This window comes from Cupressus sempervirens, chromosome 8, assembly GCF_028749045.1.
Source record: "Cupressus sempervirens isolate cs-2001-9-10 chromosome 8, ASM2874904v1, whole genome shotgun sequence".
Classification (NCBI taxonomy): domain Eukaryota; kingdom Viridiplantae; phylum Streptophyta; class Pinopsida; order Cupressales; family Cupressaceae; genus Cupressus; species Cupressus sempervirens.
Window position 1 is genome coordinate 106,442,989 of NC_143125.1, and position 18,893 is coordinate 106,461,881.

Sequence of the window (18,893 nt, forward strand, 5' to 3'; positions counted from 1 at the left end):
GCGGAGAAATCGGTAATCCCAGGGTTTTTGACATTGTGGGTTTTGACATTCACTTTATCTCAAAGGTAACATTGAATAAAATGATTTAGTCGTAAGATACAGTTGGAGCTTCTTTGTTGCCCCATCGTAGTCCACCCATGCTCTCCATGCCTAGCCGTTCGTGAGATAACTAGGGCTCACAGAGACATTCACCTTGGAGGTAGGGGTAGGGTAGATCGAGAGCAAGTTTTTGCAACAGCACGGTTCCCTCAGTAGCTCAGACAAAAGCAAAGGTTAAACCCACAGAAGCATAGGTAGTAGCAACAAAACAAGTTCGATAGCTGGAGTCCGCAACCCCTACAATTCTATGGAGTGCAATTTCAAATCCATATTGATCTGATCCGGCTTCATCAATGTCGAAAGGGTAATTCTTGAATGCGTCAAATTGCGGACCCGATGAATCGAAAAAAAATGATTAAATGAGATTGAGAATAGGAAGGACCATTCCAATTACAACTATTTTTGGGATTTCACAAAAGCTCATTTTGGGTGATAATAGGAATATGTAATACTATTCTCCATTCCAATTCTGCTAACCAAACAAGGAATTAAAAACGTATTCTAATTTTCAATACCTATTGCCGGGTATTCGAGCAACCAAACGGGCCTAACAGATTTTTTCCAATGCATACTCTAAACGTACTCCATAAACGCTCATGTAATCCATTGGACCAATAAGTTCAAGAATGGCATACGAAGACTGGAAATTCAAAAATTAGTCTTCAGGCTGAAATATGGGAGGGACTGTCAATTGAAAGCTAATGGAATGCAAGATGATTAATGTGACAGTGATGAGAGGCTGGAGTCTTGCAGCAAAACCCTTGAAATCTTTTTTCCTTCAACGCAAGCCCACAAGATCAATTCATTCGCTCACCCTTTCTATTTATCCTTTGCCAAAGCTGAACCCCTTAATGGAGGGCGGGACCAGAAGATCTTTAAACACTTCCACTTATTGCTCCCTTTCTAAATCAGAAACAGAGACATCTTCCCCTACTGTGCAATCTTCTACTGTAAGTCTTATAAATTGAATGCACTGGTTTTCTTGGCCACTGATTTATTAACAAATAGCGATATTATTGCTTTTCTTTTAATTGGCTATACTACCCGTTTTGGGGATAAATTGAGGCTTCACTTTGAAACTCCAATTTATTTTGACTATTCAAATTCATTTCAATTGTTTTCTTAAGAAATTCTCAATGATTTTCTTGGTAATTTGGGTGCTCCGTAAGATCTTCGAGTAATTGCTTAGCCCAACAATTCATTTTTGAGATTTTCTTGGTGAATTTGACAATGTCGAAGAGCTTCGACAAATAATCTAGTTTGATAGATCTTTTTCTGCGTTTTTCTTGGTAAGTTTGGTATTGCAGAAGAACTTTTGAAAAATAATTATCTTGACAAATCTGATAGAGTGCCTTTCTTTTTCAGGTTGCGAACCGCTTTTTTAATTCTAATTTAATTTAGCTCTTACGGAATTATTTCAGTGATTTCCATTTTCATTCCGTTTATTGATGTTTTTCAAAAATTATATTTCATTAGCCTTGCATATATTTTCTTGGTTTATTTATTTGTTTATCTGTGTCTTTGTTAAATCCCTTGTTTCATTTGATGCGAAATTTTTCTTAGATGCTAATGTCCAGGGGTATCTCTTCCGCCAAATATGAATGGGATTCTCAACCTACCTCATCGGCAATTATTTATTTGAACATACGTTTTCGTGGCCAATTTACTTATGGACTGGTAATTTTCTTATTTCATCTGGGGTAATTTCTCGACCTAGATGTGACTGAGAGACATCCTGAAAAAAATGAGAAATAGGACTTGCTTCTGCTACTGCCCTTTTCTTTCTGTTAGCCTTTGTGGTTTTGATATTACTACCTTTTTCATTTAGGACAGCCTTTGTGGCATAAATGCTGCTACCTAGGGCTCTTTCTTCATAGAAACTTGCAACACCTAAAATGGTGCAAGCATGGTAGATTATGCAATCTGTTTGCATAATTTATATGAGAGAATTGAGGATATTGTGATTGGGGAACAGATATGGGATCTCAAGTCAGATCATAGGCCATTGTATGTGAATTTTTTGTGGGCAGAGGATAGGCAATTTGAGGCAAAAGCTCAATGCCCTCAACAACCACTATCACAAGGCAAAATTCTTCAATCCAGAAAATGGTAACATCTTCAGGGCTACACTTGAGAGATTCTGTAATGGGGAGAACATGTAGGTGCATGATGTAAATAGCCATGCGTTAACAAATCTGATCCATGATGCTCTTTTAAAGTGCAGAAGAACAAATAAAAGAAAGTCTGAAACAAACTGTTCTTCAGCCAATGTGTGCTTGGATAAGGAATGCAAAATGGCTAGGAGAGTTCTAAGAGAGTCAAATAAAACAAATCTTGACATTACAGTTTACGAACAAATTCCAAAGAAGAAAAAAGCTGATTTTTTGTCCACAAGGAGAGAGGAGTCAGTATCCTTGGTAAAAAATAACCCCAAACTATTTACGAAGGAATTTCAGCCAATAAAGAAACAAACTGAAAGTAATATTTATTTTTGCTCAGTAGTAAGGGTATTTTTATTAATAGTTAAATAATGTTTACATTAGTATAAAGTTATCATCTAAAACTGACTTCACCAGCTATTAACAGAGATTCCACCTATCAGTGCTCATCGTTTGCATTTACAACCAAAAAGATACTTCCTATCCGACCATCTCTTTATTACAAACCAAGGACATTTCCTATCTATTGACAACCATTGCACTACCCAATAAAACCTTACTGCCATCCAATATTTACATCAAGCTATAACACCGAGCTGTCCCAGACTGAAAGACAGCAGCCATTATGAACATTTAAGAATTTTACAACACCCTTTACAAATAAATACAGTTATGCATTTCATTTTTTCACAAAATTAACAAACTTAAAAACCCATTTGAGCTCCTTTGTCCATGGCAGGCTCTTTTAGCATTGCGAGTCCTCGAATAATGCTGCATCTCATATGGAAACAAAACTGCAACTTGAACTCATAGCACTGGATTTCAATCTTCATTTCTTCCCATTTAGAGCATTGCGAGTATCGAAACAAAACTGCAGCTTGAACTCATAGCGCTGGATTTCAATCTTCATTTCTTCCCATTTGAATAACACCTGCAATTTATATTCTTCTTTGTCAATTTTTTCCATCCGATGAAAGGGAAATTGGGGAAATGGGCTTGGAAAGAAGAAAATATATAATATCCATGAGCTCAGTCCTACATGTGATCAACTTCAAAAGGTGTACACGGGGGCCAACATTTCTTGTGGAGCTAAAATTCTTATTGCTTGGCTGAGATTCAACTCTCAAAACTCCGTTGTGAGACCAGACGTTGGAAGAGGCCAAAAGAGGCTTGGGAAGAGAGAGTTTGAATGCTTTGCAATTATAGCAATGTGGAAACTGAAGAACAATTTATTTCAAAATGTGATGCATAATACAAGGACAGCAGGGACAAATGTGTGGATATTTTATCTAATAACTTTTGGCATCATTTTTTCAGCGAGTACATTTAGAAGTTGGGGGTGCTCATTGTCAACTTGCACAAGAAAAGAACCGAATTACTAATGGCTTAATCTGACAGGCTATCCCATTGGCTATGTCTAACCTCGTGTACATTAAAATTATCTTATCTTATCATAGATGCCTGGGACTTGAACCATACCTTGTCTATTTTGTCATGTTTATTCAATTTTCAATTGTGGTTTAGATGGTACGAGTTATGACTGAGGTTATTTCTCTGTTCAAAGTCATATGACTAGAGCATTGACTTTGGTGTTTTTCCCAATTCACGTGTCAAACCTAGAGAGTTGGTTTGAAAGCTCATTTGCTTTAATCGCTTAGGGTTCAATCTTACAAATATATTGTTTCTTGATCGTTTTGGTAACTGTTTTTTTAAACCTTATTAATTTTTTTTTAGCTTATTTAGTTTTAAGATATAAAATTTATGTTCCATTAGTAAATTGGCTATAAAAAAAGAAGAAAAGGATTTATTGAACCTTGCAATATAATTTGTGGATAATTTATTGATCTATTTGGTAGGTTCATCTTTTTTCTTTTGGGACTGAGAAGAATCTCTTCTGTCAAAGGCATTTCTGACTTGAATCAGAATGTGGTATTTTACACAATTTCAAAATTTTATCATGCCTCACGGGGTTTGAACCTGGATCATGTGCTCTATCTGAATGTCTGTTACAGTTGTTTTCTTCATGAATTTGTCAAGCAACTTTTCATTTGAACTTTAAACTAGTAGTGTTTTACAAATTTATTACAGGAATAGTCTTGTTTGATTTGTTAATTTAATTTAATTATAATTTTAAACTTCTGAATCTACAGTAGTGATTTCTTTATCAATATGTTCAGTCTTTTATTTTTGAAAATTTTGATTCTCTCGAAGTTTTAAATTGCCACACTCTACGTAAATGCCATATAAAAGGGGTTTCATAAAGGAGTTTGCCTTTATTATAGCTATTTTCTTGGTGATTTTGTTTAGAATCTTTAATTTGGAAAGTTATGTTTATCTATGAATTTAAAGATGGAACCTTAGTCTTAGATGTTACGGGTGAAGAATATTTCCCTTGAATGTGATGTTTCTATCGTGAGTCGTGACAATCTTATGCTTCTATTATTTACTATTAGTCTATTTTATTTCAGCATTTGAAGTTGGCTATAGTTTTTAAACGTGAGTTTCGTCTTAGATGTAACGCTGAAGGGGTATATATTCTAACAAATTTTCTTAGGCACCTTACATTGCAGTGATTTACTTGGACATATTTTCATGACTTTATACTTAATTTATTTTTAAATAATTTTTAAACTGCAAATCTTTTGTTCAGATGTCATAATTTAGCAGGCAGTGTTCATCAAAATAAACATATGACTGGAGTCTTGCCTTGGCAAATGAATCATGCCTCACTCGGAAGGGGGATGCAGGACTTTTATACAGGAGTGTGTCTTCTTGGAATTCAAGTTGCCTTGTATGAGATCTTGTTCAGATTGCATTCAATTCCTCTGCCATATCCGCCAACAATTTACACAAAGATGAATTAACATTGGGCCATCAAGTTTTGAACCTAGATCATCATGAAAATAGTGCCATATCTTGCCAACAGACTACAGCTAGGATACATGCATATATATATATAATTGTTACTATTTACAATGCAAGGATGTTTTTCTCCTCACTTACATTTCTCTGGATTTCATTTTTGTTCTTCTAAACTCAACAGATAATAAGTACATTCAGCGATTTTCCATCAGAAGGTGATTAAGTAAAGTTGATCAATTGGATCACGATATTTTGTAGCATCCAAGTCACTGGTATCAAAATATTTAAATATCTGACTAACTTTTCTAGGCAAAGCTTTGACGAGGTTATGGGCCACCTTAAAGCCATGTGGGTTATGCTTGGATGACATTCTTAGGCTCTATCAGCATGGGTTCCTTTCCAATGTGTCCCTTATCATTACATAATATATTTTCCTCATGTCTGGTAGAGTTTGCAGATTAATTATATTGTTGGTGATATCCTTATAATTATTTTCTTTTCATAGTATCGTTGAATAAATTGGCAATTTTTTCCTATATAATTACAATCATTGTCTTGACCCTTATAATCTTTTCGGATTCGTGTTTAGTTATTCCTGTTCACATTTGGGTCACATAGGTCTTATGTAGGATTCTATATCTGCCAGATCTTTTCACCCCTAAAATGCAATGAATTAACACTATTTTTCAGTATTGTAAATTTGTAATTTGAGAAATTAATATAGTTTTAGACTTTTAGCTTAACATCTTGCTATTCAATTTTGTTCCTTGTTCTGTTTGTTAAATTACTGTACAGTTCCCGAATAATTGCGGTCATTTATTTCTAATGGTTTTTAACTGAATATTCTCCCATATAGGGAGTTCCTAATTGTTTTTACAGAGGTCAAATTTAGGATTATATGTTGTGTAGATGTTTCCTGTTGAAGGCTTCATGAAAACTACTCACATTTTTCAGATAACTGCCAAGTTGGTAACATCTGAGTATTTATATATCTTTTTGATAGTTTTTGATATTGTCAACATTTTATATATTATTATTTTTCCTATTTTCCTTTCGAACTTTTGGGATCGTGTACCACACATTGCTATTAATTTTTTGAGAATATTGGTTTAACGCTACCATTTTTCTGATTTGTCCAGATCTTTGTTTTGAGAAACTATTTTTTGACAAATAGTTATAGGGTATACACATTTTTGGTAAAATTTTGTAAACTGGGTTTTTGTTATAGTACATAGGTTCTTCATTTTTGTTTTTCTTATTTGAAACATTGATAGAATTTTCTTAAATTCTATGCTCCATTTTTCATAATAGTCTTTTTGGGATCCTTATCCATTTGTAACAGCCTGCAGCTTTTGTAGAAGAAGTGTAAATTATAATTATATATCTGTGAAGATGCTTTTTTCAACACAATTTGAATGAAGGCACTTATTATATTTACAAAAGTTAGCATGTTTTAAGAAGACTAATCTTTCTCACTCTACAGCCACATAAATCAAAAGTCAATTTCTGCCAATCGTGTGGAGGGCCAACTAAGCAAAGCATCCCAGCAGGCGAGGAAAAGATGAGAGCAGTGTGCACCCTTTGTGGGAATGTATTCTATGAGAACCCCAAAATGGTTAGTTTCTCTTAATAGGCTAAAAACAGACTTTTTTTTTTGGTTCCTAATTATTGTAAAGAATGGAGGTAATATTTTAATTTGAAACTTAAATGTTTAGAGTTATATCAGGTGAGCAATGAATGTACAAGGAACCTCTAAGCCTTTTATTAACACCTTTCTACTCTTGGCTGTAATATGCATAGCCAAATCAGGATAAAGATTTTTAATCCTCTTAATAAGCGTGGAACCATTTCCTTTGTAGGTTGCCTTGTATCTCATGGTTCCCCGTCGAAACCCTAATGGTGATACAATCACTACAATTTTGTGAATATTAATTCTTATAGATAGTTTGATGCAGCTAAATATACCATCGCAATTTTCTTCCACAGTTTTTATATGCATCACCCCAAATTATGTCTTTGGTCTATAGAGGAGGGTCTGGTTATATTAATTTTATTAAGTTATTCTAGAATTTGACCTCTAATGCAATGAATCTGTTTGAGGAAATGGAACTTATGAACTTATGTTGTTCTGGTCAGAAGCCTGTTCCTTGTAGCAAGAGTTGCCAATGGCCAAGGGATATATGCCCAAAAACCCGAGCTTGCCGATGAAAAAGAAGAAGAGGAACCTGAAAGAGAAGAAAGTCAGATTAAGCTTTGTCCAGAAGCCAAGATAATCAAAGATAAAAAAGAAGAAGTGCTTAGTATTTATTCTAATAATAATAATAGCTGTGCAAGAGAAATATTACCATTGGAGACAAACGCTTGTTACGGGGAAAATCACATCTGACAGAGTCTTGAAAAAGTCATTTTAATATTTATGGTAGAGTTTAAAATTGTTTAAAAAATCTTAATACAATTCACAAAATTAATAATAGATACAACTGACTACTTTATCTATGCTCTAACAAACAAATAGAATATATTTGACGAAACAGATCCAATTGTTTTTATGTTTATATTATAAAAGAAAAAATAATAATTAATTCACTAATTTAGAAATCTTATTCATTCTTAAAATATTTTTAAAAACAATAGTAAAGAATATAAGAATTTAGTTTTAAGATTGAGATATAAATATAAAGGAGTCGTTGGGCATAAAGAAGTAAGTAAATAATCTTTGACAATTAAATGTGAAGAATGTACAAATTCAATTTGAAGATTTATATATATACATAATGTTGATATCAATAAGTATATAAACAGTAAGTATAATGATATTTTGAAAACTTAATCGGCATGAAAATATTGTAGATTGATTTTCCGTGTTTGAAGTTTAACTTGAATTATTGTTTTTAGTGTGTGCAAATATCACACATGTATTGAAAGTGTGTATGAGGATATTCTAATTCCAAAGATTATATAAATGAAATAAAAATGGTCTATAAAAACTTACCACTCAAAGTTGTAACGAGATTTATGTATTTTTCATTATAGTATTCGAAATGTAGTTTACCATAGGTTAAAAATTGCACCTCCTTTTGGTGCAAATGCTAGTACAATTATTTATTATATAACTAAATGAGAAATTACTAACTGATTTTTTCTAAAGATGATCACTATACACGTATTAATAAATGTTAATATATGATTAACACAAGATCATTTTGTCTTCCACGTCAGACTTATACGTGGAGGCAATGCTTACGTGATGGCAATCATGGGCACACAACGAATATGAGCGTTCTGGAAGATAAATGATGCAATACCATTTCAGTCAAGGCATCCATGTAATTGTCAACCACCATAAATCGTTATTCTACAGCGTGAATGTCAGATTTCTTCATAGCCAACCAATCTAATCAGTAATCAGATATTAATTGGGAACCATTTGTAATGCTGAGAAAGCCAGTATCAAGGTGTCAACTATCATCAGATTCAATAATGTGAAGATCTGTATTTGAGGCATTAATATAATGAAAAGAAGGTGGAGTCTAAGTCAACAGACATATCAATAACATCTCCTTGCAGTGACCATTTCAACTATTGACAGCAATTAAAAGGATATATAAGAGCCGTGGTTTCAGTGATAGAAGCTTTTGATCTTGGAGTCTCCACTGACTTAGCAATAAGAAGAGCTTCATTTATCGTCTGAAGAACTAACAACAACAGTGATTAAGAAAGAATTTCTAAAGGAAGTCAATAGTTTCCAAAGGCATAACTGGCAATTTAACAACAACAATAAACAAGAATCTAACATTAGTTGCCAGTTGATTAAATTAATTAAGGAAAGGGTGCAATTGATTTGATTTAACTGATTTATGGCGAAGAGACATTGTTGAGTGGATATTTTGCAACCGACAATTTATGCAAATTCAGTCGCAAAATATGTAGACTTGCCACAGTGTGTGAGACTGTCTCTCCTACCTTGAAGGGAAGGCTCCCCCTTCTCACTGTTCCTTGGATCAACTCAAGGGAAGTAAGAAGTTAGAGGTTTTTTGAAGGGTGTTACTAACATTCTTTCCCCTTTTTTCAGGAAAGAATCAACTTACTCGCAGAATGGGTAATGGGCAAGAAGAACCTCTAAACTACACTTCTATCTAGTAATTGGAAACAATGATACCGATACCAAACATCAACTTAGAGGCTGATTGAGAGTGTACCAACGTAGATCTATGTCTATTTTTATCTATTCTATAAGAAAACTCTCTACTATTAGGGCACACAGACTTCCATAAGTAAAGAATTTCTAACTATTTGCATGAATTTGAGATAGTAATATAAGTTACAGTCACACTTATGGTCTATATTTGCCACAATTGCTTTGAGTCACAACTTCAGCTCCAATTGCTTCTTAGTTTCACTATGCCCTATTTAAACACACAATTATAACATGAACGAAAAATAATAGAAACAAATTGCATTCACAACTTCCAATTCATTCTATTGCATTTGTTTCTAGTCACAACTTAGAATCCAAATGTTTCTTTCTATTCACTTTTCTTTCAAATTTGTACTACGCAATCACAATTACACTTGCACAAGTTTGGCAAAGCTCTCTTGCATATAATAAGAGATGTTTTTTACAATGAGGGGGGTGCTCCTTATACAGAAAAAAAGGAGTGAGAGTAAGGAGAAAAAGGTGGGAGCAACTCAACCACCTTGACTCGACCAAACTAGGAAGGAAGATTTATTGTATTGCATGTATTGAAGGTTCGTGTAATCGAATTACTTGTAATCTATCTTCTACATCTACGAAGTTGAAAATGCTAAAAACTAAAAAAAAAAAGATGGAAAAAGTTGAATCAATCCTAAAGATTCTCAACGAAAGGCTTATACTTGGCAATACAATCATGAAGCATGGGAAGATCTGGAATCTTCATTGTTCGTGAAATGGTGTCAATCTTGATTGCATTGGCATGTCCTGTTTCTATAACTTGGTAGTTTTCCATAATGAAATCCTGCAAGTGCTTTGCTGCAAACTTATATGTGGTGAACTTGTTCATGGTATGCGCTCCAAAATCCTCTGAATCAAATTCAGCATTAACTCTATCATTGAACTCTGAAGTCGTTTTTGCTTCAGTGAACAAGATGTCATCCTCTAAGAGGACCTTGCATCCCATCAGTCTCAGATCGCCTATGATCTCCATTTCCACAGCTTGGCAACTTTCTAGGGCTCTTTGTATCTTTGTCAAAAGCTTTTCCATCACCTATACCTTGTGACCTGATGGAACCCTCATTTTAATGGTCTCCATTCATGCACTATTATTACTGCCTTATCTCTTCTCCCTATGATTACTGTTGTTGTTCTATTTTCCATACTCTAGTAATATTCACATTAGCCTGTGCCAAATGCCTACAAAGTATCATTCTAATCAACACAATCCACATGAATTGTTGCAAAGATTCTATCTGTTACTTCCAGACTATCAATAAAATTCCTCATTCTATAATAAAATTTCATCTATACTCAATAGTGAGATGATTAATTGGGTTTTGTAAAGAAACCAATCTCATGTTTGTAGCCCAATAACAAAGACCTTGAAGAATACATAATTTTTATAGCACCAAAGGAGTAACATGTCAGCCCTGCTCTGGCAATCAGATAGATGTCCAGAATACCATACAGAGGTTTAACTGCTTGAGTATGGATTCAGCTTTGCTTTCTTGGGAGACTGGTTCTGATAATCTACCACATGAAGACATAAGTGGAGAGATTACATCCAATCTAATTAAAAATTTAAGATATGTTGATTACCAGGTTCATCCAGATTTCATAAATTTGGTAAACAGAACTTTTGAAGCAGCAAACAAACATATCCAGCCTGATGTAATTGTAGAATTATTCGAGGAATTGAGAGCTAGTGGTTTAATTCAAACAAGAATTTGGTGATGATCACTCCAGCTACCATAAAGAATGTTACATCCACAATGGGTCCTCCAGTTTCAGAAAATTACCAAGGACATCTTTCATTTCAGCATTTGAAATACTGTCACAAATAATCAAGATACTCTTGTGCAGATCATATACCATCAGGGGTGTTGATGAAGTTATTGTTTAAGACTCATGGATATAATAATCGTATAATACAGCCCAGAAATTTCTAAAAGAACATTCAGCTCCAGCATCATCAGAGCTGGAAGTTAATGGATTAAGATTACGAGTAACATCACCGGAACTATTCATCCAATACCCGATGAAAGACACGGCTCACACAGAATGGATAGCTGGAGAAGAAATGGTGTCATGAGAAGCTTTGTCATGCCCAGTGCCCAATGATATTCAACCTTGGAACGAAGCACAGATGAGCAGAGCTGACAGGTCTGGAATGGAATATGGAAGCCCACACAAATACGCAGAATACAGCCGTCGGAGCCTAGAAGACGAGTATGAAGGAATGATATCACATATGCAAAATAATCAAAACATTATAGCATGGGGAGTTTAATAAATATTCAAAACATTATTTGTGCTGTTAAATGTTTGACGAGTCAATATGTGAAGGTCTTCGATTTGTTAAAGGAATACATATTCGCAGGACAAAGTGGTGCCCGCCGATTAAAAGGAAGATTATGAACCGACAACTACCTATTATGTTTTAATTGAAAGGGTGTCATTTATTAGAAATACAACTTTTAATGCCGAAGAGTCACGTTTCTTATTATATGAAATATAAATATGGAGCGACTTCAAAACAAGATTCACATATTCGAAAAACATAGTTCTCAAGGAGTATTTTATATCTACTTGTACGGAGTAATAAGGGTTATAATATGACTTGTAATATAAATTCTTTTATTTAATTTTAATAATAAAATAAAATGTTTTTTGTTTATTTTTAAAGGTACGGAGATTTAAACTTTAGATGATTCGTCCTTTGTAATTATTTTTTGAATTCTGTATACAACTTAAATGTCAGATAGGTGGACACGGTCATTTAGCATCTTAAACTTGATCATCACAGATATTGTGAAATATCAAATTGTTTCCATATCTGTGTTCGAGGACTTTGCCGGCCGGAGAACTCCAAAGCTTAAATTCACTATAGAAAAGCCTTGGACCAGGCAGTTAGTGGTTGAGGTGAAGGTTTACCCGCTTGGGTGTAGTAGAGCCTAAAGTGTAGGGGAATCAAGGTGATTCCCGTTCGTTGGCCAAAATTGATTGTGGAATCCTATCGGAGAAGTGGCAGGCTTTTGGATTTCCAATCTACGGTTTTAGGAACCAACAGATTGGTGGCTCTACTGGGGAGGGTTGCTCACAACAAGCGTTGTGCAGTTACCCAGAGTTTCAGATTTTGCAGACTAGAATCAGAAATTAGTAGTATCAGTTTGTTTAAGAGTGTACTCTGCTAGAAGTGAGAACCCAGGAAGATCAATACATTCCTCGAAAGAGGTGGCAACTCTATTTAAAAGGATTTCAGTTGGTAGTTCTGCTGAGGGAGAAGACTCAGAAGGAAATGATTTGATTACCTAACATGGACAATATGTACTATGATCAGGAAGCAGATCTATGTTACACCATGGAGGAAGTAGACATACACCCACTTGATGCCTTTTTCAATCTAGAAAGATATGAAGGCGAGAACACATTTGTTTATAAGGATGGTGGATATTTTTAGGGAAGTACCTTCAAACATCATGCCTCCACGCAAGGAATTGATAAGAAAATTTCGTCAAGTTGGAATCTCACCAGATGACCCGGATTTGAAGCTTCTCTTTCAAATATTGGATGAAAGTTAAAGTTATACATCTCCTTTGGATGCATTTTGGAACTTAGAAAAGGAAAAAGAGGAATCTGTAGTACAATTCTTCATGAGAATGTTTAATGCTTATCAAGAAATACCTTCAGAATATAGACCTCCATCATCTGATCTTCTCAACAGGATGCGGGAGTTAGGGCTCTTATATGATCATCAATTTTTTAACTTTCTCAAACTTACGGATAATGAACTAGTTGCAGAGGAAAATTAATACGAGACTGAAGTAACATATGAGTCAAATGAAGTTTTAGATTCAAATAGAGATGAAAATTTTGAACATTTTGAAGGAGAATCAGCCCATGATGATACTTATATGCCTATAGATGACAGTGAATGTGAAAATGAGGAAGAGGATTTTCTTAGTGTGGAGGAGATTTCAGCCTCGTTAGATGTGGAGTATCAAAAACATGTTGAAAAAAATGGTCCAATTTTTTTCTCAATTCACCATGGTGAGTAGGTTGATGGATCAGTGTATCCTTGAGAGGTACTAGAGGAAGAAGATGATGATTCCCAAAAGGATGAATTTAGTACACTATTTGATGAAACATTTACTGATCCGGATGAAAGCTCTCATGATAGTATGTCTCAATTTTCTATATTCTTGAACCTATTGTTCGAAGAAGTGATAAAAGATATATCTGAATTCACTATATTCTCAAATCCATTTTTTTAAGAGGATTTCGTATGCAATCAAGTCCATCATCATCATGATGAAGATAGAAGGCCTAACAATGATTTGAAAGTTGAAGAAACTCATGACATGCATTCAGAAAGTGAGATATCTTCTAGTTCATCCCATGAGCAAGAGTTGCAACAAATATGTGAAGGAGCTATAGAATCATAAAGGCGTACTGAGGAGAGTATATTTGAGCATGATTCTGAAAATTATGCAGGTATGCCATCTGATCTTGATATAAAAGCAATAACAGTTAATGAAGATAAACCATTCTCAATGCCTTATTGTGAGGATAAGCAATATTTGGAGTGTGGGAACAAAGCATAGTGTGCAAGGAGATCTTCGAAACCGTGATCTAAATGTTGGTATGGTTGATCAAACTCATCACTATGAGGATCTTCAATTCAGCAAAAATCATAGGGCACTTGATGACTTGTCAAAAGATAAATGTAGGACGGATAGTACAGGATGCATTGATGAAATGGAAGAAATATGTATTGTCTATAAAGATGATTCACCTAATGCAGATTTGGAAGATGGACAACAAAACAAGCAGATGAAAAAAAGGCATATGTCAAATGATGGTTGTTTTATAACATTTGCTAATGGATCAGATTCTACTAAGGAACAATATGATATCATGACTAGGAGATCCAAAGTATTACGTGATCAAAACCGGGTGTTCGATAGAGGAAAGAGCAAATGTTCATTTTTGGGGGGGTCGGGGGCCACCCAATTTCACTGTGCATCATGCTAAAGCATGGATGCTGGGTCTGCTCCTTTAGAGATAGCTAGAATCTCATTATGCCTGCGAGGAGCATATGTCCCCAACAAGAGCCACTGATGGAACCCTCATTTTAATGGGCTCCATTCATGCACTATTATTACTGCTCTTATTTCTTCTCCCTATGATTATTGTTGTTGTTCTATTTTCCATACTCTAGTGATATCCACATTAGCCTCTGCCATATGCCTACAAAATATTATTCTAACGAACACAATCCACATGAATTTTTGCAAAGATTCTATCTGCGAATTACTTCTAGACTATCAATAAAATTCCTCATTCTATAATAAATTTTTATCTATACTCATTCTATAATTTGTAAAGAAACCAATCTCATGTTTGTAGCCCTATAACAAAGACCTTGAAGAATACATAATTTTTATAGCACCAAAGGAGTAACATGTCAGCCCTGCTCTGGCAATCAGATAGATGTCCAGAATACCATATAGAGGTTTAACTGCTTGAGTATGGAATCAGCTTTGCTTTCTTGGGAGACTAGTTTTGATAATCTACCACATGAAGACATAAGTGGAGAGATTACATCCAATCTAATTAAAAATTAAGATATGTTGATTACCAGGTTCATCCAAAATTGATAAATTTGGTAAACAAAACTTTTGAAGCAGCAAACAAACATATCCAGCCTGATGGAACTGTAGAATTATTCGAGGCATTGGAAGCCAGTTGGTTTAATTCAAACAAGAATTTGGTGATGATCACTCCAGCTACCATAGAGAATGTTACATCCACAATGGGTTCTTAAGTTGCAGAAAAGTAACAAGGACATCTTTCATTTCAGCATTTGAAATACTGTCACAAATAATCAAGATGCTCTTGTGTAGATCATATACCATCAGGGGTGTTGATGAACTTATTGTTTAAAACTCATGGATATAATAATCGTATACTGCAGCCTAGAAATTTCTAAAAGAATATTTAGCTCCAGTATCTTCAGAGCTGGAAGTCAATGGAATAAGATTATGAATAACATCACCAGAACTATTCATCCAATACCTGATGAAAGACACGGATCACACAGAATGGATAATTGGAGAAGAAATGGTGTCGTGAGAAGCTTTGTTATGCCCAGTGCCCAACAATATTCAACCTTGGAATGAAGCACAGATGAGTAGAGCCAACAAGTCCGGAATGGAATATGGAAGCCCATACAAATATGCAGAATAGAGCCGTTGGGCCTAGAAGACGAGTATGAAGGAATGATATTGCATATGCAAAATAATCAAAACATTATAGCATGGGGAGTTTAATAAATATTCGAAACATTATTTGTGCTATTAAATGTTTTACGAGTCACTATGTGAAGGTCTTCGATTTGTTAAAGGAATACATATTCGCAAGACAGTGGTGCCCGCCAATTAAAAGGAAGATTATGAACCGACAACTAACTATTATGTTTTAATTGAAAGGGTGTCATTTATTAGAAATACAACTTTTATACTGAAGAGTCTTGTTTCTTATTATATGAAATATAAATATGGAGTGACTTCAAAACAATATTCACATATTCGAAAAACATAATTCTCAAGGAGTATTTTATATCTACTTGGACGGAGGAATAAGGGTTATAATATGACTTGTAATATAAATTCATTTAGTTAATTTCAATAATAAAATAAAATGTTCTTTGTTTATTTTTAAAAGCACGGAGATTTAAACTTCAAATGATTCGTCCTTTGTAATTATTTTTTGAATTCTGTATACAATTTAAATGTCGGATAAGTGGGCACAGTCATTTAACATCTTAAACTCGATCATCACAGATATTGTGAAATATCAAATTGTTTCCATATCTATGTCTAGTTTGTCTCCCTACTAGAGAAGTTAAAACTCAATTTGGACTAATTTAAGATTGCATAATATTTGGTTTGTCACATCTTGATTATTAAATTGTTGGCAGTTCAAGTGCATAAGAACTTTATAAAGTTGTACATGAAAATTCACTGAAGTTGACTCTATTGCCTAGATGAGCAGAGGCACTGGTCTTTCTATTATTGAAGTCAGAAAATCTATATCTTCCTTCCTACAAGCATCAAATTCATTATTAACGAACCTTATACAAAACATTCAATTATTTCAAGTACTTAGCATTCAGTTTCATTTTCATCGAGTGCAAGGAATTTTTCAGCCGGAGAACTCCAAAGCTTAAATTCGCTATAGAAAAGCCTTGAATCAGGCAGCCAGCATTTGAGGTGAAGGTTTACCCGCCTGGGTGTAGCGGAGCCTAAAGTGCAGGGGAATAAAGGTGATTCCCGTTCGTTGGCCATAATTGATTGTGGAATCCTATTAGAGAAGTGGCAGGCTCTTGGATTTCCAATCTACAGTTTTGGGAACTAACATGACCCATCAATCCCTGATATTCATAGAACATATCTAGGGATGGAATGATGTCGTATATGATCAAAACATTGAAATCACCCTTTTCTATTTGTCTCAGGTGCTAAAATCTTCTTTTAGAGTGTTGATCTCTTGATTGAAAGTGCCAATCATATCGTGGGGCCTTTCCTCGACACCTTTGATACGTTCAAGGACTTTGAGCGCATCTTTGATTGAGTGAACTCCCTCTAAGATAATCTCCTCAAACCGAGTCTTAATTGCCTCAACCCTTTGCTTCACCCGACCTGTTTGTGATGTGATGACCACAGGCTACAAGGATTGTTGGCGAATGACCTCACGAAGATGAGCATTCTCCTTCTTCAGCTGATTTTTCTTCTGCCAGCCCTCGTTATTGCGTTTTGACAAATTAGGGAGTGCATCATGGGCATCTTGTAGACAATTCAATCACGATTGTTTCCCAAGTTCAATTTTGGTGAACTTGTAATGAGAGAGATTAAGCTTTTCGATTGGTTTATCCACCAGACACCCTGCAATCTCAGCATACTTGGTCTTATCAGAATCAACAAGGATTCTTGACACAACCTTTGCCTTTGGAAGCTTAGACTTGTTTTTCTTTGTAGGGAGATCATTTGGGGCAGCTTTATCTTTCTCCTTTTTATGGTGATGTTTCCTAACCATGCAGACAGGATGAAACCTTCATCCATTGAGATTGGAATAATGACTACAACAGACATTGATCTTGATTGTATTTCCGTTGTCATAGTGCACGCTTTAGTTTGCACAATTGGAACCATGGGTGTCCTTTGGGATGACTCCATCATGAACATCTCAAACCCTACAACTGAGGTATCAAGTTGGGAAACTTGTCCTTCTATGAGAGTTGGAAAATCATCAAACACATTTCCCAAGTTCTCACATTGTTCCATTGTGAGGAAAGGAGGAGCCGCAAAAGAGATAGGCAATGCTGATATATTCACTTTTGAAATGGGAATTGTAGGTGTGAATACGCTGGAGAATGAGTCCACATCATTGCCTATGATTGCCAAGAATGGCTCCTCTTGGACAAACGACTCTTGGTTGCTTGGTGGTCGTGGAGGAGATATGATCGTTTTCTCTCCCTCTTCCTCTTTTTAGGGACTTCATAGATATGAGAGGTCACTTCCATGGAGGCAAAGAGACTCTTCTTGGTTGCATCATTGAAGGATGAGCAAGGTATGGCAGACTTGCTAGTTATTAAAATTTTGTAACAAGAATTTTAGGGCACTACTTAATTGAATTTCCTTTTTTTAGTATGCCCTTTAATTTATTCTATATTAATTTTGATCTTATTTGCCTTGTAGTTATTTTTATTGCTTAGTTTGCACATGCTTTTTATTTTTTAATTTTTTTCTTCTTCATTTCATTTGTTAGCCTTTTTTGTTTTTAATTCCCCACTTGGTATCTTTAGGGATTACTTTGGTTCTATGTGAGTTGATGTCCTTTCCTTGTTCATTGTGCATTTTGTTGGAATTTGTATCTGCGATAGAGATCTTTATCTCTAGAAATATGGGCGTTATTATCGTTATGGTCACCTTCAGCTGAAGAGGACACTTATTATTAAGTAGTAATATTAAATATTATGACATTTGTCATTCAACATGCATTAAGGCATGGAAATATGAAGAGTTGCGTTTAAAATAAAGAGTTATGTTTTGGAAATTAAAGAGACCTTCCGTTGGAATGTGAAGCGTCTCTATGTATGTTATATTTATCGCTTTAAGCGAAAGACATTGTACACTTGAATTTATTATCAATAAAATGATCTTTTGTTGGTGTGGCTGGGTTTTTCCGTTCATTCTAGAAGGTTTTGCCTAGGATATCTCTATTTGTCCATTGCATCTATTTTGCATTTCCTTATTGTTGTTGTCTCTATTTTTTGGGCAAAGCCCAACATGGTATTAGAGCCAAGTAATGATATCAGCAGTAATGAAGATTGCATAAGTCTATTTATGTTTAGTTTGGTAGTAGCCTTGTATTTCTAGATTCCTTCTATACGAGCTGCTCTATTTCCTTTCTGAGCCTCTGTATGAAAAATGATTAATACTTAAAATTAGAGTTTTTTAGTATTCTTTAGATGTCATCGAAATGCCTTCTCTGATTTCTTTCAAAATTATTTTATT

The 18,893-nt window shown here is 34.7% G+C and overlaps 1 protein-coding gene across 1 annotated transcript in view; it reads left to right on the forward strand.

Moving 5' to 3' along the window:
• The first annotated feature begins 559 nt into the window (after positions 1-559).
• The window catches only part of NUDX23 (nudix hydrolase homolog 23), a 64,841-nt gene continuing 46,507 nt past the window's right edge, over positions 560-18,893 (forward strand). Inside the window, exons 1-2 of the mRNA XM_089796892.1 lie at positions 560-1,049; positions 6,604-6,735. Coding sequence (XP_089653018.1) covers positions 801-1,049; positions 6,604-6,735 — 381 coding nt within the window. The 5' untranslated portion in view covers positions 560-800. The remainder of the gene's footprint in view (positions 1,050-6,603; positions 6,736-18,893) is intronic.